This window comes from Rhizopus microsporus (genome assembly GCF_002708625.1).
Source record: "Rhizopus microsporus ATCC 52813 unplaced genomic scaffold scaffold_8, whole genome shotgun sequence".
Taxonomy (NCBI): domain Eukaryota; kingdom Fungi; phylum Mucoromycota; class Mucoromycetes; order Mucorales; family Rhizopodaceae; genus Rhizopus; species Rhizopus microsporus.
Window position 1 is genome coordinate 36,092 of NW_019671923.1, and position 20,829 is coordinate 56,920.

Here is a 20,829-nt window from a genome sequence, read left to right on the forward strand (position 1 = left end):
TCTCATATAGCCTACTACGTATCGTCTGTGCATTAAATTAAATCACAGCTCTTTTGCTCCTTGGAATACAACTTGTTATACAGTCAAATAGTTCGATTTATTGATTCTAATAAAAACGTCCTTCTTTTACTGCAAGAATTGAACCATTAATTTTACAAAAACACTAGCAGGCTGAGTTTCTTCTATTTTCCACTCGAATAATAAATTTATACTATCACTCACAAATGGGATAGATGTAGCAACAAGCAACTGGAAGAAACTCGACTTTTTGCTGACCATCAAATAAAAGGCAAAAACACGAATCTCTTTTTTATTGAGGTAAAACGCCCAAATACAGTAAACAAGTATCAATAAGAGGAAGACTTCACCAAGCTGCTGAAGCAGATGAAGTCGTCCTTGGACAGCTAATTATTTTTGCGGACCGAAGTTCCTGTATCATTTGGAGCGCTTTACGAAAGTACTATATTCTAGGATTCAAACAAATCTGACATGGCAACCCTATATTACTATCTCCAACAGGAAGAGCTGACTCTCCTAAAAAGATAAATCAGAAGAACAAGTCGAGCATCAAGGAAGAACAAAGAGAAAGGATAAAGCCTTCGTTTGTCGCAAAATTTAAATAAGAACAATTTGCTATGGTACAGTAAAGCTGGGCTATTCTTTTATTGGTCAAGAGCAGTTGTTTATATTTCAAATGGTAGTAAATAGTGTTTCCTTTTTTATCTATTTCTACAATAATAATCTCTTGATTTCCAGTCTGCTCCATATGCTTTGTATAGCTTGTTAGTGCAAGCAAACTCTATGTCAATGTATCCAGACCAGTTAGAGAATCTCCATTGATCTCTGGTTACGCAAAGCATATATCCTGAATTTTTATCAACAGTGCAGGTTCCTCCCATAAACTTGTCCATTGCCACTTTTAATGTATATTCAGGGATAGAATTTCCATCTTTTCCGGCTACAACATATACTTTTGCTCTTACATTTGTTCCATCCACAGAGTTAACACAAACAACCGTTTCTGCATTCTTGCTACAGCTTGGATCTGCATGAACACATTCAAACTTTAAGATCAGAATGTAGGCTACAAGCATAAAGAGGTATAGAATGGGCGCCTTAAACATAGTAGACAGATAAAGACAAAATAAAAGCAATCCTATATCTATATCTATATATATATATACGTATATGTATTTTATGTGTGTAAGGTTACTACAGTTTCCTAATAATAGTCATTGTTGCCTTCAACCCGGGCTCCAAATTGGTAACATACTCCAAGAGCAGCGCTTTATTGCTCTTAATTAAGTAACTGATGAGATATTAGTAGTCCCTATATGCATTTGAACTATAATAAGGAGACTCTTGAACCATGAGAGACAAGACGCTGACAACATTAAAATAAAACAGAGTTTAGTACAGTAGTTTACTATCCGACATGTGACAAATTAAATTAATGCAAGCACAATGCTAAATGTAGATTGAATTTAAATAATAATAGTAATGGACTAATCTCACATGATGACTATTAGTATAAGACGGATAAATATAACGGAGTGAATTACTAATATAGAGGACAAAAAAGGCACCTCAGCTGATTATTCACATCGACGCGGCAGACTTGGGATGAGGGAAAATTCAATCATAGAAAAGGCGACAGGACCTTAGACATCACAAGAAAGCAAGCTTTCAGTCAATGCACGAGGATTAAAAACAATCCTCTTCGCCTTCCGTCTTCACGCAAGTGCAAAGGTAAAGATATCTACGGGTAATATAGCAGCTTTAAAATACAGTGGAAGATCGGGTTCAGCATCCTGCATACTTCAAGACTTGACCGTAACAATGCAAAAAGTTTGCAACCAATACAATATAAAAGTAAAATATCAACATATCCCAGGAAAAGAAAACATTCGATCAGATTAACCAAGTCGACAATAACATACAACGAAAACAAAATTTCTACAAGAAACGACAATGCCAACAAAAATTTTCAACAAAATCATCGGCTTTGGCGGATCATTCAAGATAGATATGCTTCACCAAAACTGGCTAAAGGGAGGTTTGTATTGATCTCCCACAAGGAGATTCATACCACGAGTACTTCAACAAATCAAACACCAAAAGATACACCGAGCAGTCTATTGGCCGACTCAGTACTGAAATACAAACCGGATTTTAAGATAAGCAGACGGATGATGGTCGTATGGAACTTATCAGGAAAAAAGAGAGACAACTAATTCATTAGGTAACCAAGCTCTAGATTTCCTGATGCTCACACGCAGGAGCATAACTCACAAAATCTATAGCAATGATTGGCAAAGATGGACAAGTCGGCGCAAGGACGATGATCCTCTACAATTTCCAGCAGACTACAATACACAACGATTGCTCAAATTCTTGGTGACAAGCATTACGCAAATCGTTATCTCAACAGGTTAAGATTCGCCGTTGCTTCTGCTTACAAAATACTACACCTGGACGAGATACCAATCACCGAACAGGAGTATATCGTTGGATTCTTCAAAGCAAAACGAAAACCTGAAGTCGTAATTCCCAAAGCACACCAACTGCAAACAAAAGTGTTTGAAAGGGAGGTTCCTGGCACACTACCAAAACAAACTACTAGCATGTGCTCAATTCTGATTGACCACGTAATAATCCTGCATGCATATAAAATGATGCTTTCTGTAATAATGAGCTTTCTTTTTTTTTCGTCTTGCCCTTAGTAAAAAAGCTATATAGAGGGTTATCTTTAATTATTTTTTGCCATCATTCGTCTATATCGCTAACGTTACTCTTTTAGATTTGGTTAAGCGAGGGAGTGCTCCAAGAACCATCCTTCATTTTTCCTGTGAACGGGCTTGAGCAGGTGATTTACGAAGTATCTAAGAGCCGAAGAAGGTAAGGTTTTAACAAGCCACTTTGATGGAATAAAGCCAAGCTTCTTTGTATGGCTATTGCTTATGTAATTTAAATAAAGTATGCGTTAATGAAACATAAATAGTGATTTTGACAAACAAAAGGGAGATTTCGAAGAATAAGACTTTGTGGTCAAGGATAGGATGGACAAGACCATTTATGACCTTTGTAAGCATTTCATGAAGGACAAGACAATTATCAGTAAGAATTCAGAAGCCATATTTACAAGCAAGTATACCATGCCCGTCTTCTCAAAGATATTTCTTGATGGTTGCGAGAAAGACGCAGTCTATGGGATGGGAGTGCTACTACCATTCTTTTGCTTTATGTATACTGACTTATGTTGTCACGCTCATATATAAAATAAACGAAACAGCAAGTAATAGAAGAAATCCAACCTTTTTCTGGGCCTCCAAACAAAAGGCAAAAACACATACTTCTTTTTTATTGAGGTAAAGCGACCATATACAACAAGCAAGTATAAAGAAGAAGATTTTGCCAAGCTGCTAAAGCAGATAAGGTCGTCCTTGGACAGACAGCTGTTTTTGGGAATCGGAGGCCATATGTCCTTCGGCATGTTATGTGAAGGCACCATTACATTTTAATCCATTGGTTCATTTATACTCATTGTCTTGCTTTAATAGGCTTCCGGTGCTCCCTCTTCAGAATGGGGCTGCATGAAATTGGCATATATATGCCTGTACTTATAAGGGGGTTCTTGCTGGTCGAAGAAACCGCAGATGTCGTGCACATCCATGTAATTGTTGAATCGATGATGCTGGTAAAGGAAGGATTGCTCTCCTAAGAAACAAGATAAATCAGAAGAATAAATCGAGCATCAAGAAAGAACAAAGAGAAAGGATAAAGCCTTCATTTGTAAGAGCAATTTGCTATGGTGCGAACATTTATTTTATTTTATGAACCCATTTGAACAGTTGATTAAAAAAGGGAGCATTGGGTTTTTACTGGTCATAGAATCATGCAACATTAGAGTTCTATGTATCGAGGCTTTTTCTTGGTTTCCTGTCGTTTGGTTGCATTTTTCAATTCGTCAAATGTTCGTTTCTATAATGAAATAGTGTTATAAACACACCACATCTTTATTTTCCTTACCTTTTTCTCTTCTTCTTCTTTAGTTAATGGTGTGCCATTACCTATCCCCATCTTTACTAGCGCTTCTTTAGAAAGCAAATGCTCTATTGATAATATTAATGATTGACAATTACATCACTAAACAGAACCTACCTGGCTCTTCTTCTTTAATTCCTTTTAATTTACGAATCATTTGTGCACCAGGATCATATCTCCCTTTAAGTATTTGTCTATATATAAAAAGGTAATTAAATTAAAAATCAACGTGATCTACCTCTCTCTTCTCTTACTCTATAGCTGTCTTATCCATTCCGTCACTCTCTTTCTTTGGTTTCTTCTTGAACTGTTCACCTGTGATAGTGACTAATCCTATTCCTCTGATATAGTACGCAAGAGCCTTTTTTGCACTTTGAGTACTGCTTTGCACCTGTTCTGGTTTTTTCATTGCTTGATATGACACTGAACCGTCAGACTTTTTGATGACTGTTGTCCATCGAATATCAAAGCCAGTATCTCTATGAATATGCTTAGCATTTGATACATAGTCTGAGTAAAGTCAAATTTACCCTGATGCTAATTCCATTCGACCATTTTTAGAATAACTGCAGATTTTCATTAAATGTTCATTACAGTATTCCCCTTGGCGTCTGTATGCATGCATGTTACTATATTACAAATAGCTTGTCCATTTTCCTTCTCCTTACATGTCTATCCATTCCTGACATCTTTGTTCCTTTTTTGTATATCCTTGACACTGCTTCAAGTCTAAGCTTTGACCCATTACCCACATTTGTTGTACTTGATCAACATGAAGCGCAGCAGCCTTTCCTGTCTAATCAAACAAATCAATAAAGGCCTCTTTGGTTCATTCATTCTTCTTTACATCTGGAGGACACAGAGATTCTGGTCGTTTCAGAACCAAAATAGATCCCATACCAATAGCACGTTCATACTGTTTGTATGCTTTTCCAGTGATATAAACATGAACATGCTCTCCTCTCAAATCGGTTATCCTAACAACACAAAAACTGTCTTGAGGAAAGTATTGATCGATCACGCCTGTCGTAGCCCAGTCCTTTGAAGGCTTGATGCCCACTCTTATAGTATGAAACTCTGCAATGTAGGGATGAACTTGACTTAGGGGAATGAATCGAACATTTTGTAATCCTTTTTGACAATTAATCTCTGATACAAGGCGACGTCTTTTTTAAAAGGTTAGCTTCCTTTAAGGCAACTTTTGTATTATACACACTTTAAACGAAACCCTGTTCGGTAGTCCATATCAATAGTCTGTGATTTGACAGGTGTAATGTCTGATTCCTGTTCTTTCTTAATCTCCTCATGAAGCTCTTTAAGAAGGTCTAATAATATCTATTTTAGTTACATGGAGCTGATGCATACAATTTTGGTACCATCGCTCATAGTTCAATCCGACAAAAGAAGAAAAACCCCTTTGTTGACTTTTTTGTAACGTGACTTGTTGATGCCACGCGTCTTGACGTGTCGCGTTTTTTTTTTTTTTTTTACCATCGTCCAACAAACAGTAATGATTCGTATCATCAGGTAAGTTCAAAGCGCCAAAGTATCATTGGAACAAAGCTAGAATCTTTATAGCTTCAAGGGGCAGACGGACAAGAGCATCGAGTAAGTGTGGCCAAGAGATTTGATAGCCATTGATAACTTTGATAGCAGGGTTTGCTGAGATGGCACGAAGAAATGAGTTGAAAACGATATTAAACAGCAGGAGCGATATTGGGATTATCTTGGTCAAGTCTACGCTTCTTGTTGTATTTAAATTTTGGATAGATTTAAACAAAGTAAAAAATACGATGAGACTATGTTGTATCTTTATTCGAAATAAAGAGAACAGAGATGATAGCACAACCTATAATTATACATTAAAAAGTTGATGTATTTAAACTTAGTTAACTATATTTGATTAAGCTGTAACAGATGTTATAGTAATATTAGGTTCAACACTATATATTATATTTAAGCACTGGATAGTAGCGTGGATACTACACATTTAAATAAACGGATGTGATGTGGCCGTTAATATTGATGAAAATGGCTGTGGAAAAGAGCGGAGAAGACAAGCAGGCTATTGTACTTGCTGGGATCCCCAAAACGGTCCATATAGAGCATTAATCGTGCATTAAGCAAGCAGGCATTGGTGTTGATCCGAGCGATGAGTCTTCGATTTTCAAGATCAGTCAGATCGCCTTTTTTGGGAAATGAGATCAGTCATGTTTCAGATTATGTTCTTTATGCAAACACGGTTCAAATAAGGTAAGAGAACGTCGAATATAGATCGAGAAGTCCTCCGTTGTAATTTCCTTGAATACTTTCATTATCCTATCTGAGCTACTCCATTTTTTCTAAGCTTCTCGTTACGGGAAGGCAGTTTTGATATTCGAGCACAAGTCTCCTAGCTGTTTTCATTAAAAGCATGCATTATGTTATTCTCTTATTTTGATTGTTGAATCAACTTTTTTCTACGGTAATATTTTTGAAGTAGCTGACTACCTGACATCAGAATTTGAGAGTCCAGAAGAATTTCGTTATCATAAGTAAAGTTTTCAATGACTATTTTCTTTATAACAGGATATACTTTCAACAAATCTTTAATGAGATAGGAACGTGACAAAAGCCTAGCAAAGTTGATCGAAGTCAAACAAATATTATGATCAGCAAATTGGAAATATTCTAGCATGTCTGTCGTGAACCTTTATGTATTTCGCTTATACCATTACTTGGGCTTACCATGATAAGTATCGTCTAATAAATAAAGCTTTTTTTTCTACTATTTGAATTTCTGTCTGGCTTTGCTTTTAAAAATGGAAACACTACATGCACCAGAAGTTAGACTAATACTACGGGCGCTACCTCTATCCACTGCCTATGATACCGCCCAACAAAACTTTTCATCATATTGGTTTGTTTCCCCTCAAGAAGGAGAAAGAGCTAAAAAAGAAGTGCTATTATCTATTCTAATTTTTTGCCGTCAGTTTGATCAACAAAGAACCAATATCCTTAAGTGTAATTATGATGAATTCATATTTTGTATCGAAGAGAGTGAACTGGGCAGCTTTAGGTTAGGTAGACGCTTTGATGGTATGAATATATAAAGTGACAACATAGGTAGTGTCCCAGAGAAGCGCCCTATTTTCTGGTGTATCTGTTTCTAAAACAAAATTATAAGTTGCTTTCTTTTTCTGACTTCTTCAACTAAGTTTAATTCTTGAGGCTCTCGGTATGTTCTGTATGTATAGGGATCATCAATAATTCGAGGCTTTAAACAACAATTGGTTCCTTTGGAGAGGTATTGTAGCATGTCTCGACATTGCCTTTACTCGTTGCATTTTTTAACACAATCGTCCGTGTATTCCTCACAAAAATACATACAGAGGGCAGCATCCCTTGTAATGTTCATTTAAGAATAGACGAATGAAATAAAACGGACAGCAAGATGTATAGTTAAAAAAATAATGGCCTTCAAGTTCAATTGGCGAAGTATATTGTTCTTCTATTACGTCAGAACTCAATCTCACTGAACAGTTCTGGACTGGTGTTGTAAAACATAAAGGAAGATAAACTTAATGACATTGAATCGCTTAATACAAGAGCCGCCGATTGACGCTGGAGGCTCTGTAAATGGTACTTTGATGAAATAAATAAATCTCACCAGCTTGCTAAATATCAAAAAGCACACTTTTTTACTGATCACCCATACACTGTATGACGACGCAGCGATGAAATGCAAACATAAATCAAAGTCCGCCTTCAATTTTTATATTTGACAGGTCTTTTTCTCACTTTCTCTTGCTCGTTTCTTTGTTTACCATGTCTAGTCAGCCAGAAGAAAAAGTTACTAGTCTCTCCAAAAAGCTTTCCTATGTTCTTCGACACGGAGCACTAAAAGAAAATTTGAAAATAGCTCCAGATGGGTTTATAAAACTTGATGATTTGGTAAGCTTTTTTTTATGTATTGATAATGATGGTGATGATGATGATTAATTATCTGGATGATAGCTAAAGCTACGTCGATTCAAAGATGTGACCTATCCTGATATTCAATACGTGGTTGATCATAATGATAAAAAGAGATTTGAGTTGAAGGAAGAGAATGATGTATATTATATTCGAGCCACTCAAGGTCATTCGATTCCCGTGATCAATACAGATGAGTTATTAGAAAAACTAGACAAGGTGACTACGCCTGTTATCCATGGCACAACAATGAAAGCATGGGAATCAATCAAAAATGATGGGCTATCTAAAATGAATAGAATACATATTCATTTTGCTATTGGATTACCAAATGATCCTAACGTCAAAAGTGGTGTAAGAAAGTCAAGCGAAGTATATATTTTTATTGATGCTGATAAAGCAATGAGAGGTAATAATAATCATAGTAATAATAAAGAGAGCTTATTAACATACTTTAGATGGAATCAAATTCTACAAGTCTAGAAATGATGTTATTCTATCAGATGGTATTGATGGAACCATTCCTCCAAAATATTTTAAAAAGGCTATAGATAAACATGGTGATGTATTATATGAGCAACCATCCTAGATCACGCACTTTTGTTTATAATACACATTTTTCATAAATTATGCGCACACAATAAAATATCAATAACAGTTACGCTTTAGTTGATTATCAATCCTTTCTTTATTATTAAAAAGACAAAGAATTCTGTCTTTTTGAGAGAAGAGAAGATAAATGTGGTCAACTCTTATGAATAACACGTAACTGAAAAAGTTGCTAGAGACTTTGTAGTATTATAGGTCATAAAACCAAAACAGTACAGGTGCTATCTGGGGGTACTTTGGTTCTTACCAAACTTTGGTCCCATCTATTTCTTGCTCGCTCTCTCTCTCTTTTTTTTTTTTTTCTTTTTTCTTTCTTTCTTTCTTTCTTTACTCTTTCTGGACTGGTTATCGCCAGCCCTATTTAATGCACTTCGGGTAAGATATTAATAATTTTTTTTAAATGTCTATTCTTTTTCTCTTATAAATCCTCTTCTTTGTAATGTAAGTATTTAATATCAATGTAAATAACTGATTTACTAATCATTTCTTTATTCATTCTTTTGCTTGTGGGCTCTCTTTTATCATTATTTGCTGTCTCTTTTATTATTATTTGTTGTCTGAAATTATCATTTTTTTTTTATCAGTGTGCTAATAAAGTGCAAACAAGTCATGTAAATATCCCTTTTTTTTCTCTCTCTCTTTTTACTATATTTAAAATGGAAGAGACATTATATAAACTTGTAGAATATAAAAACATACTTTACCAAATACCCATCAGAAAGATAAATCAAGATAAAGTCATCCTCTTTAGTGATATTCAAGATATATTTCCAAAAGCAACCGCTCTCTTGTCTTGTTCAAAACTTATTCCATTTCAACTTGATGTCAATCTACAGGAAATAATACCCAAGAGAGTCTTGGTGTCTGATTCAACAATCGAAAACATTTGGGAAATTCATGTACCCGAATATGATTCAACTAATACCCTTATGCAAACAACTATTGAAATGCAAATCAAGATGGACCAATTATCAGAAAAACTTGATAAAATACTACTTCAGCAACATCAAGAAAGCCTAAACAATATGACCATGAGCAATGCTATCAGTAGTGACAGCAGCAGCAGTACTAGTAGCAGCAGTAGTAATAATAATATTAATAATAATGACAGTAATGGAAATAGGAGTAGCCAACATAGTCTTAACAATGATTCTCTTCGGGGTGATCATATAGAAGATAATCACCAGCAATTGATCGATATACAACAACATGGTGATGCAGATATTGAGGAAGATAATGAAGAAGAAGAACATAACGATAACCCAACAACTGAGGATGAAATCATTCGATCCGATAGTCCACCACCAGCCTTTTCTATACCATCTACATCTCACGAAGCGCCACCCTCATACGAAACTTCAGTCCTGAGCAGCATTAAATTACTCAACAGCAAGATCAGACTGTATGAATCACACATTAACAACAGACATAAATCACCCAAATGGTTATCCAAAAGACAGGCATGGTTGGCTAGAGAGCCAGACAGCATTGATCAAGTGGCCTTTCAACTCGTTCAGCTGGAGATGGCCTTACTTTGGACAGCCGTATCGGAAGCATGGATCGAAGAAAGAGAGACATGGCTAACATTAGTAAGCAGTGCGCGATCAGAGAGGCATCTAGCAGGCGCATTAGTTGACTTAGAAAGACATACACTCGTCATGGATGAAGAATGGACTAATGTTAGGGAAAGATGGATCAGCGACTTACTCGAGTTAATCATCCTGCCTCTAAGTCATGGCTAAAATAAAAAGAATCCATGCTGCATTAGTTCGAATGCAAGTCGATTATAAAATGGATTTTTTGCCCAATGCATTTCTATATGCACTAAGACGAGAGAAAAGGGGGATATAAAGTTTATTTTACTGTACAATAGAATGACTTAATGACGCTTGTTGTTGCTGTTGTTGTTCTTGTAGTTTATTTTTTGCCATATAAACCTCCATTTCTCTAGCATATCTTGCTTTATCTGATTCTGCTTTTTGTTTCCATGGTAATCTTTCTTCTGCAGACATGGCATGCCAAGTGGCCGATATCGATTTACTGATAGGCCCCACAGTAGATCCAGGGAAATTCTGTGACACTTTGGGATAAACATCAGCAAGGTAGTAAAGGTAAGCCGACATAGGATGTTTTGGTGCAAATGGATGTCTATGCCTCTTCTTTTTACGTCCCCTAGGGTCCTTCTGGCCTTCAGGTAGGTTAGACTTTCTTGATCTCTTTTTGGACGGCCCACTGATGATTGGTGTTGTCTGCTGAGAACGTTCCTGGGATAGAACAGGATCCACTAACTGTCTTTTTTCAGGTTTAGACTTCCGAGAGTAAGTAAAATCAGGATATTTTTGTTCCTCTTTGAACATGGTAGCTTGCTTAATATAGTACTGCCGTTGGTCCTATGAAATGTATATATTGTGTATATGAAGGATAAGCAAGGAATGAAGTGAATCAAGATATTCTTACATCAGGCATTGTTTTCCACCAACCACCTACTACATCTTTACTTATTTCAGCTACTGTCATCCTGGATGATGTCTCTAGTAGTTTAGATCTTAGGTCATTATTGAATAAATTAGGGAGCTTTTTTATATCATCATCTTCACTACTATAAGGTATCAATTCTTCTTCAATCCTAATCTCATCGCTATTGACTTTAATCGAGGATGGGGATGAAATATATTTGGGTTCAGGAGACACCCTGCGCTGTTTTAGTGCAAGAAAGGAAGTGAATTTTGAAAAGGGTCTATCAGGTTCCTCTGATTCTTCCTTTTGAGCCTCTCTGATGGCTTCAGGGGAAACGATATGTTGAGGTGTCTAGATAGAAATAAGGTAAATACATGTTTATATTCATGTTAATGCTGAATCTACTTGTGAAACGTTGTTATTTTTCCATTGTTGTTGATCAAAGTCTCTTTGCTGTAGTGCATAGTCACTGTTGATTGGCGGAAGATAATAAGATCGATGAATGGATGGATCGAACTAGGATAGGTGAGCTATATTATTTTCGTATTTCGTTTCCTAGTTACCTTTCTCTGTACTTGAAAGCTGTTGCCTGTAGTAGTAGGTATGGTTGTCATGTTGGCAATGGAATATTGAAATGTGAATGAGGTATTGATTCCAGCATCGAAGAAATCTTGTTCGGCCATAAAACAAAAAAGAAAAGGATGAAAAAGTGGAGTGAGAAAAACGAGGTAAAAGAAGGTAATGTGATAAAAGTGGCGATTTCATACGTTATATTTTTCTCACCTTATGCATTACCAAATCAAGCCAATGGTACAAAGAAATAGTCTTGCCCAGGCTATTGGTTAATGACCATCTAATTTATCTTTCTGTGCTACAAAACTGTGCCTCATGATGCATACTCATCAGAGGATCTTCATTTGCGCCCTCGATTACGTTTCCAGACAAAATTGTAGGAATGTACCATGTAGAATGATTTGCATATCTTAGGAGACTTATTCTCCCCCTTTTTTATTAAACAATGAAAACGAACCCTGTCCGTACACGTTTTAAAGAGATGTTTGATGTGCCTGTCTGGGATTCTTCTCTGGAGCGAATTGTGGATGATTATTACTATCTCTATCCTATAAGAGATGGGCAACAACAGCAACAAGAGCAGCAGCAGCCACTGATTATGCCTGGTAGCAGAAAGCGCAAGTTAACCAGCTGTGATCAGACTGAAGAAGAAGCAAGAATGCATCATCAAGAGCGTAAACATGAAAAACTCTCGACAGATGACCCTGCTCCTCAAACTGCGATTGAAAAAGAACATCATGATCAAGTCACCACATCTGAACCTCAAGAGACTACAGTTGCTCCAAGTAATGAAAATAATCAGTAAATAAAACTTCACCAATGCTATTATTCTTGGATTATGCAGTTTGTATGCAATCTAGTTGATATATATGGAAAGATGACATGAACAACCTTCCATGATGGTCATGAGTTCTTACTAAATAGTGTCCTTTTTTGTTTTACTCGATTAGCACACCTATTGTTCTGGTCCATCACGTAAAAAATAACCACTGTCATTTTCTCATTGTCACACTTGAGAAATATAAATTGTGAACCAAAAGGGTAATCAAGGTCTACTGTAGCAACTACGGAATAGACTGCAACCAAATCTATAAATTGAGTCTCTCATTTAGCCTTTTAAATACTGGCAGAGTTTGAGTTTGCTGTAATCCTAACTACAAAAGACTAGGCGCTTTTTTGCCATGGGAAGAGTGTAGATACTTTAAAGAGATGGCAGCGACACAGGCACACACGTAGCACTAGAAGTCGCTACATGACCTTTTTGACAATATCGAATAGTCTATTACAAATGCTAAAGCACTGTTTGGCCGAGTTGAGGGGCGAATGGATGATTAATACAGCTATTTTATGATCATTCAGAATGCTGATCGTAGTTTTGGCAGCTTAATTAATCTGCAGTTCTGTTGACATGAAACACAAGTACAATAAAAGAAATAACGTGAACACGCGGTAATGCTCACACTCTACATGACCCCAAATGTGCCAATTCCACTAACAAAGACCCAGAGCGATCCCATTCCCATGCCATTATTGTACTAATTGTTTACTACTTACCAAGCCCACTGTCAATTCCTTGTTATTCTGTCTTGAACGATCGTCATGTTATGGCTGCTAAGCCTCATCACGAACACAATGGGAGCACAAGGTTTCCCCAGTTTATTTCCCGTTTGAAACTGTGATTGGTTGGTTGAGTAGCCCAAATCCAGGAACTCCCAGCATTGAGCAATGTTTTTTATCCGACCTCTGCAATATGACTCAATTTTTCTGTAGATGTGATCTTCCAAAATAGTCGAAGGAGTATTGACCACTTAATCTTGAACGTAAGACAAGGAAGCTTTAAAGTATCAATAACGCACATGACCAAATTGCGCTATCAACTTCTCTTTTCTACCTGTTTCTTTATTGAGTATTGTCGATCCGCGGATAGACAAAGCTTACCCTATAGCAAGTAACCTACTTGAAAAAAGATGATCTTTACTTTATTAATCCTTTGACGCAATTACAGTGGTGTTGTGTTACCTTTTCCAAGCCGAGAAATGGTATATCGACTACCTTAATAGTAACAAAGGCTCTCAAAACAGCATATACACTCTTTTAACTTAGCTTCTTTGATCATACATTCTTATAGTTCAAAAGGATAATCAACACATAATTCATATTATATATATTATTCATAGTATGAAATCCTTTATAAGCATAAGCACGTTATGTACTATTATTTTTATGAAGTAGACGGGTACAAAAAGAGGGTAGAGCGAGGCCTTGTTGCGTATGAGCATCGACAACATTCTGTTATCAAAATTAGGTGATATTTTGTCTACTAGTCAATTACACATATTCTGAATGCGTAGCAATACTATACATCGCGAGAGATGGCTGGATTAACTACTGTCGTATTTGACCATGTCTAATATTAATCTTTACCTGTGGGATTACATTTGACTTAATTACATGTACCTTAGTTAGTACTCCGGCCTCTTTTAAAAAGACCTAATTTCTTTTTGCTATGAGCTCCTACTCGCACATTTAAAAAAAGGATAAAGCAGAGACTCATCACTTCTTTGCTTTTATTCTATACATTACCGAGTACTAACTATAAATACTACTACTACAACCAATACTTCAACTACGACACTATCCAGCTGAGCATAAAACTCATATTACATAATGGTATAATACTAAAAGAGCTGGAAGCCATCTTTCTTCTAAACAATATCTAGCAACAAACATATATAATCAAAGGCCTTATTTACACTATATTACTAGATAATGCTTTATGCAGAAGCATGACCATTGATAACTTCTTTTAAAATTATAGCAGAGATCCTGTCTTGAAAGGGAAGACTCGCAGTGTGGATATAATTGTCAAAGTCTGTATTATTCTAAGAAATTGAATAATAAGTTATGGCATTCACTCTTGAGACCAAGAATAAAAATGTATTGGCAACAAAGTGCAGGATAGAATCATTTATCAGTGGTATGAAAAAATTTCAGCAAAGAATTGTGCAGCAGGAGCTCTAATAAGACAAATAGCACAAATCATGCAATCAGCGAAAGCACCAAAGGTATAGATGACCTTATCTTGGTGATACCATTTGGAGCACGTCAGGTCACGAAAATTTGCGGGTTCAAGAGGGTCAGACTCTTCGCGAACAATACTTGCAAACTAATTTAGCTGTGAATGGAGCTCCGATCCACAATCATTGTGAATAAGATAACAAGGTAGCGGCCCAAATAATACACATTGAGGACATGACTGCTGTTGGTATGCAGGCACAGTAGTTGGCCGATTGGGATACATCGCTGGGCAGGAACATAAAGGTATTTGAAACCTTGATTTGAAGAGAAATGGCGAAATGTACGAAGAGCGGCAGCTTAGCTTGAAGGAGGTTTCGTGGTATTAGAACTTACAACCTTGGCTGGCGGAGGAAGGTTGTTTCTAAGAGAGCTGGCACTGCCAGGTGACTCAGGTGGATGAGTAACAATGGAGGGGCTGGAACCAGCCAATTCAGCGACAGGGGAAGGCTTAGTTAAACATCCACCGAGAGAGTTGTTTTATTGTTGAAGGTGAGTTATTTCAGCCTTAGTAGCAGAAGGTTCTGCCTGTGGTTGCTTCGACTTTGGCATAGTTTGAATATACTTTCCAATTAAGGCAAAAAGTATCTAAAGCGATTTTACGATATTTTGAAAAAGCGACATTTTTTTCACAGACAATCTTTTTCCTGCGTCTTTTCACATTACTCTTTTCCCTTTTTTTTTTTTCGTAAAAACAAACATGAAACTCATATCTTTATCCTTCTTATCCCTCTCTGCTCTTGCTGCCCTTATAAATGCAAGTCCCTTGATTGACCAAATTAGAATCTTTGACGTTCCTGAACCTCAGCGCAGATTGATACAATATAGGTAGTAACTTATTAATTCATCTGTGTGAAGCATTGCTCATACTTGACAATAGTGATGACGTTCCTCCCAAATGGATGACCGAAAGTGATAAGTCAGCTTTACTCCGTGCTGGCATCAAGTTTATGGATATCACAGACCATCCTAACACCCCAGTAACCTCTTTTGCTGCTGAGACACCCGGTATGTTTATATATAAAAGTCTTAGATAGAAACCTAATTTCGTATATAGCCATCCCTACCAAGGCTATCTACCAACAAGAGGCCGAACCTTTCATTGGCAATTTGACAACTGATACTATGGAAACCGTGTTGACACACTTTACCAGTTTCCGAAACAGATACTACAAGTCCAAGTACGGCGCTGAGTCATGCCGCTGGTTGATACAACAAATTAGAGATATTGCATCAGGCAATGATCATGTGTCCGTCAAGGAATTTGAACACTCCGTAAGACTTATCTTTGTTACACAAACCATTGCTAAACATAAACTAGTGGGACCAATTCTCCATTATTGCTCGGTTCGAAGGTTCCAACAAAGACCTTGAAAATGAAGTTGTCATTGTTGGCGCTCATCAAGACTCTGTCAACATGTGGCTTCCTTCCTTCGGCCGTTCACCCGGTGCTGATGTAAGTTTCATATAAAAAAGAAAGTCAAGATAATGACACATCATTCCTTAGGATGATGGCAGTGGCACTGTTACTATCTTGGAAGCATTCCGCAGTCTTGTTCACAATGGCTTCAGGCCCGAAAGACCTGTTGAATTCCACTGGTATAGTGGTGAAGAAGCTGGTTTGTTGGGCAGTCAAGATGTAGCCGACAAGTATTATCAAGAAGGAAAGAGAGTTGTTGCAATGCTACAGAATGACATGACAGGATTCATTGGCAAAAATAAGGATAAGGAAGTCATTGGCATCGTTACGGACCATGTGGATGAAAAAGTAACTATATTCTAAAGTGCGTATCTTTGTTACTAATTGTTTATAGTTGACTGATTTCTTGAAAGCTTTGGTTGATACCTATGCTGCAATCCCTTACAGTTTGACAGAATGTGGCTATGCATGCAGTGGTAAGATCTATTAGAATCAATTGTTCAATGTTACTCAATACCGCTCTAGATCACGCTTCTTGGCGCAAACTTGGATTCCCTTCTGCTTTCACTATTGAAAGTGAATTTGATAATTCAAATCCTTATATTCATACAACAAGAGATGTTATTGAAAACCTCTCATTTGACCACATGAAGGAATTTGCCAAGGTCGCCGTTGGTTTTGCTGTTGAACTTTCTCACGTACGAGACTAAAAAAATCTTGTATTTGTGTGCATGAAAGTAAATAAAATAAAAAATTGAGAGAAAAAAAAAAACACTCATTTGAGGGCGGAAATAACAATTTCCTTTTTTTTTTTTGGTCTTTAACAAAATGCCTACAATAGATTCAATTGAAATTGCATCAAAAGAACTTGAGACCATCTTGACAAGTTATATGCAAAAGAAGATAAATGTAATTAATTTTCTATATAAAGAAGCTTAGATTCACATTGAGTAGGGTACTCTAGGTGATTATGATGCTGACGAGTACGAGCAAATCCAAAATTGTCTTGACAGACTAAAAGATCTTCAAGCCAATTCATACATTTCTATGCGAGACAGTAAACAATCAACATCAGATGCTAAAGATCATATGGATAAAAAGCAAGTTGAATTACAAGACGTCATGTATGAAAAGAGACATATTCTTGAAGAAATCGTTCAATGTCGTGAATTTAGGTAAGCCAATTAGTTTTATATAAAGTATAATTTATAATTTTATTTTATAAAGATCTGTATACCAGGATGTTGAACTTATACCAATAGAAGAGTTTCAGTCAAAAGCAGGACCAGAATATCTTATTGATTCAGATAATCCTCACCAATTGATGATCAATCGATTAAAATATGAACTTGTTGTGCGAGCAGAGTAAGTAAAAAGATATATATCGTGTTCCTTTATTAAGACGACATTAGGCTAAAAGAACAAAAAGAGGTACTTGAACAAAGAAAGGTACAGCTGATAAAAGAGAATATCAAGGTGCAAAGAAAAGTGGATCAGTTTGATAAACTACTGGATGATTTTGTTGAGGTAAAGATAATATTCATAGAAGAGGGAGTCATCTTGGGATTATTGACTGATATATCATCTACATCTAGTCTACTGGTCCTGTTGTCGAAGCTTTGACGGCAGAAGAAAAAGTAAACATGGTTACGGAACAAGAACCGACTGTGGAAACTGTAGATGCAATGGATACAACAGGATAATAAATAGGGTTTTGTGTATATATAATGTTATCAGATAAAAACGGTTTATTTAGTAAAATAAGGCTCCAAATGGTATGCGATTTAAACTTCTGTGGATATCTCGGAAAGGATGCTTTGAGCTTCTTGTAATTCATCAAGATCTGTATTTTCACCATTTTCCTAAATAATAATGAATTAGTTACTCTTCCATCAAATATTACATTCAAAATTACTGACAATTTGATTTTGCAAGTCTTGGTAAGCTGTTGCGAGTCTCTTTTTGACGTCTGGGATCATTTGAAATGTTTCATCAAGAACTTCTTTCTATTTTTATACATGTTTAATATGCTTATATTAATTTTATATTCTATTTACCTGTTTTCTTACGTCGGCCTCATCTGCACCTTCAGCAATGAGCTTGTCAATACGCTTTTGTTGGTGTTCAGCTTCCTTCTCGTAACTGAGATATTCTTTATGAATACTGAGACAAAAATGAGGTTATACAACTGTTTATTATTATTAAGCTCTCTTTTTACCGTTTAACAACGTTTGTTTTTATTTTTAATTGACTAATGGGCATTTGCAACAGAAAAGAAGACTAGCAGTTGATCAACCAAAAAAATAGATTTAAAAGACCTATAGGCGCGGAGTCCACAGACCAAAGTAACTTGCCCGGCTTGTCCAAAGTATCACAAGAAACTGAAAAAACTCAGCGAAAAAAAAAAGACCTGAGCATTAATCAGCATGGATTGTTTTCGCGACGATAATCAAAGGATGAAAATGGCCTTTATCAATGACTTGAAAGTATGTTTCGATGTGAAGTAGACGATTAGGGTATTCAAGGTCCTGTAATGACTATCCACTATTGTTGTCATTTGACAACAGTCGCTGGTGATTTTGAGGCCTATGGGGAGCTTGCTCAGACAAAAGGAAAGTGAATCATCAATAGAAAAGAAAAAATAGAAGCAGTTGTGCATGTGAAGGCATTGGATGACATGTGTGGGCGTAAGACGATGATAACTACACGCTCCAGAAGGCTACCTTCGAGAAGCCAGATAAGGTGCCAGAAAATGCATTAATTCCTAGTACGAATGTCCGTGGGTATTCATGAAATGACCCCACAACTACACTATTTCCAGAAAGTAATGTCGTCCCAAGATGCCATATTTTGTATATTTTGTATTATAAATTTTTGTTTAAACATGATATTTTATTCATAGTCCAAATGAGCGCAAAAATAAAATAATATAGTAAACGTCCGTCCGGACCCGTTCAATCCGTTTGGAAGTGAATGTTAGCGAAAAAACCCCTCATGAGTACAAGGGTAAAAAATGTAAACGGAAGTTAATGAGTAGGGTTATCGATGAAAGGTTAAATGAATGCTTGGTAGAGATCAATTTGCTATGGTGTAGCTGATCTAATTCATGTAGTAGGGAGCATATAATCGGCCATCGCTGAGACTAGGTGAGAGCTAGGCTTGGGGAACCGAAGGGCGTAAAGGAAGTCATTTCAGGAAGTGATGTCGCCCAACAATGAAGTCGTGTTCACGTGTCATGAACTTTGTTTATTTTTACTTGTCGCTTAGTGATTATTATTACCATACAAAATTGTTTGGCATTTTATTTTTATAAAAATGGAGCGATAATTCCTTGCTTTTTTCCTGTTTCAGTTTATTTTACAGTACAGTTATTCAAAATGAGTATTCGGTTTTTTTATGATGGACGAGGACATGTTGATGAGGAGGTGTTCGCTATCGAAACCATAAGTTCTCGTACTCAATTTCTAAAGAATAAACCTTCAGAAAGTTCTAATCCTGCAATACATCCAACTGCAAATGAAATGAGTAATGATGTTGATATGGAGTTATGCAATAAGCGACGCTATACATTTTACTCTGATGATGAGAAAACTAGATTTTTTCATCTATTTTTAGTAAAAACCTAAGTGCTTCTGCTGCTGCGAGACAATTAGGTATTCATATTCGTGCAGCCCAGAGATGGGTTAAACGTTATTACGAAGATCCTGAAAGCATTTTCGAGAAGAAGAAAAAAATCAGGCCGGCATCGTATTCTTAGGGAGAAGCATAAGCGATTTCTTTTAAACTACATTGATGAGAATCCTTTTGCTGTTTTAACTGAAGTGGTAGAAAGTTTGACACAAAACTTTGTAGATCTTAATGTTTCTTGTAGTACTGTTTATAACTTCATGACAACTCAGTGTAATCTATCCATTAAACAAGCACAATTCCACTCTTTGGAAAGAAATAGCGAAGAAAAAATTCAGCAAAGATACGATTGGGTCCAAAAGTGGCAGCAAACTGACTTGGACTTTACAGCCAATTGTGTCTTGATGAATCAGCCTTTCATATTAATTTGAAACGAAGTATGGCTTGGTCAAGGGAAGGAACTCCTGCAATAGTTACAGTGCCTACAACTAAAGCAAATGTAACTTCGATTTTAGGTGCAACGTCTGCCACTGGCTTAATTAATGTTAGTTTGAGGGTTCTAAAGCGTATCAAAAAGAGAAAGCTTGGACGTGGGACTGATGCCTATAGTACAGGGACAGTGACAGGGCACTATCTGAGCTTTTTAAAGGCCACTCTTGATGAAATGGATAAGTATCCAGAAATGAAGGGACATTATCTTGTCATGGATAATGTTCCTATCCATAGCTCTACTGATATAGGAAGGTATATTCGCTCTTGAGGATATTGGTATATTTATCTTCCTCCGTATTTTCCTGAACTGAATCCAATTGAGCAGTTCTGGGCAGTTGTCAAGAGTAAAGTGAAGCGAAATAAGTTTCTAGAAAAGGGTCGCTAATGACTAGAATTAGTGAGGCATGCGATAGTTTGTATTTAAGTGACTTCAAAGGTTTTGCTTCTCATTCTGCTAAATGCTTTGGAAAGCGCCTTAACAAAGAAAGGTTATAGAGCCTCCGTAGCCTGTTTGCTTAATGGGAGGTTGCTTAAGCAAGAAGAAAGCAGTCAAAAACGAAAACCATTAAGCAAAAAAA

General features: G+C 36.5%; 7 protein-coding genes across 7 annotated transcripts; 4 read left to right on the forward strand and 3 right to left on the reverse strand.

Annotated features, from left to right (window-relative positions):
* Positions 1 to 3,903: 3,903 nt before the first annotated feature.
* On the reverse strand, positions 3,904 to 5,430 carry RHIMIDRAFT_237327 (uncharacterized protein; the record flags this gene model as incomplete). The annotated part of the gene is made up of 9 exons (XM_023608740.1): positions 3,904 to 3,981; positions 4,030 to 4,112; positions 4,162 to 4,238; positions 4,299 to 4,523; positions 4,575 to 4,655; positions 4,713 to 4,840; positions 4,892 to 5,210; positions 5,261 to 5,369; positions 5,421 to 5,430. 9 exons carry the CDS (start codon positions 5,428 to 5,430, stop codon positions 3,904 to 3,906), a joined length of 1,110 nt encoding a protein of 369 aa, XP_023466104.1.
* A 2,332-nt stretch (positions 5,431 to 7,762) lies between these two features.
* Positions 7,763 to 8,654, forward strand: RHIMIDRAFT_215100 (phosphotransferase KptA/Tpt1). Its single transcript, XM_023607276.1, has 3 exons — positions 7,763 to 7,977; positions 8,041 to 8,407; positions 8,457 to 8,654. Exons 1-3 carry the CDS (start codon positions 7,852 to 7,854, stop codon positions 8,585 to 8,587), a joined length of 624 nt encoding a protein of 207 aa, XP_023466105.1. The 5' UTR covers positions 7,763 to 7,851; the 3' UTR covers positions 8,588 to 8,654.
* A 609-nt stretch (positions 8,655 to 9,263) lies between these two features.
* On the forward strand, positions 9,264 to 10,349 carry RHIMIDRAFT_237329 (uncharacterized protein; the record flags this gene model as incomplete). The annotated part of the gene is made up of 1 exon (XM_023608741.1): positions 9,264 to 10,349. One exon carries the CDS (start codon positions 9,264 to 9,266, stop codon positions 10,347 to 10,349), a length of 1,086 nt encoding a protein of 361 aa, XP_023466106.1.
* A 117-nt stretch (positions 10,350 to 10,466) lies between these two features.
* RHIMIDRAFT_226414 (uncharacterized protein) lies at positions 10,467 to 11,790 on the reverse strand (the record flags this gene model as incomplete). The annotated part of the gene is made up of 4 exons (XM_023607566.1): positions 11,628 to 11,790; positions 11,470 to 11,580; positions 11,065 to 11,415; positions 10,467 to 10,997 (listed from the first exon to the last, which is right to left on the reverse strand). The coding sequence occupies exons 1-4, from the start codon at positions 11,745 to 11,747 to the stop codon at positions 10,467 to 10,469; spliced, it is 1,113 nt and encodes a 370-aa protein (XP_023466107.1). The 5' UTR covers positions 11,748 to 11,790.
* Positions 11,791 to 15,614: 3,824 nt separating this feature from the next.
* On the forward strand, positions 15,615 to 16,842 carry RHIMIDRAFT_251376 (Zn-dependent exopeptidase; the record flags this gene model as incomplete). The annotated part of the gene is made up of 6 exons (XM_023610833.1): positions 15,615 to 15,720; positions 15,770 to 15,987; positions 16,034 to 16,168; positions 16,220 to 16,480; positions 16,527 to 16,608; positions 16,658 to 16,842. 6 exons carry the CDS (start codon positions 15,615 to 15,617, stop codon positions 16,840 to 16,842), a joined length of 987 nt encoding a protein of 328 aa, XP_023466108.1.
* A 118-nt stretch (positions 16,843 to 16,960) lies between these two features.
* Positions 16,961 to 17,835, forward strand: RHIMIDRAFT_251377 (uncharacterized protein; the record flags this gene model as incomplete). The annotated part of the gene is made up of 5 exons (XM_023610834.1): positions 16,961 to 17,041; positions 17,087 to 17,307; positions 17,360 to 17,497; positions 17,545 to 17,659; positions 17,728 to 17,835. 5 exons carry the CDS (start codon positions 16,961 to 16,963, stop codon positions 17,833 to 17,835), a joined length of 663 nt encoding a protein of 220 aa, XP_023466109.1.
* Positions 17,836 to 17,916: 81 nt separating this feature from the next.
* RHIMIDRAFT_251378 (tubulin-specific chaperone A-like protein) lies at positions 17,917 to 18,394 on the reverse strand (the record flags this gene model as incomplete). The annotated part of the gene is made up of 4 exons (XM_023610835.1): positions 17,917 to 17,994; positions 18,052 to 18,138; positions 18,190 to 18,295; positions 18,351 to 18,394. The coding sequence occupies 4 exons, from the start codon at positions 18,392 to 18,394 to the stop codon at positions 17,917 to 17,919; spliced, it is 315 nt and encodes a 104-aa protein (XP_023466110.1).
* Between the last annotated feature and the right edge of the window lie 2,435 nt (positions 18,395 to 20,829).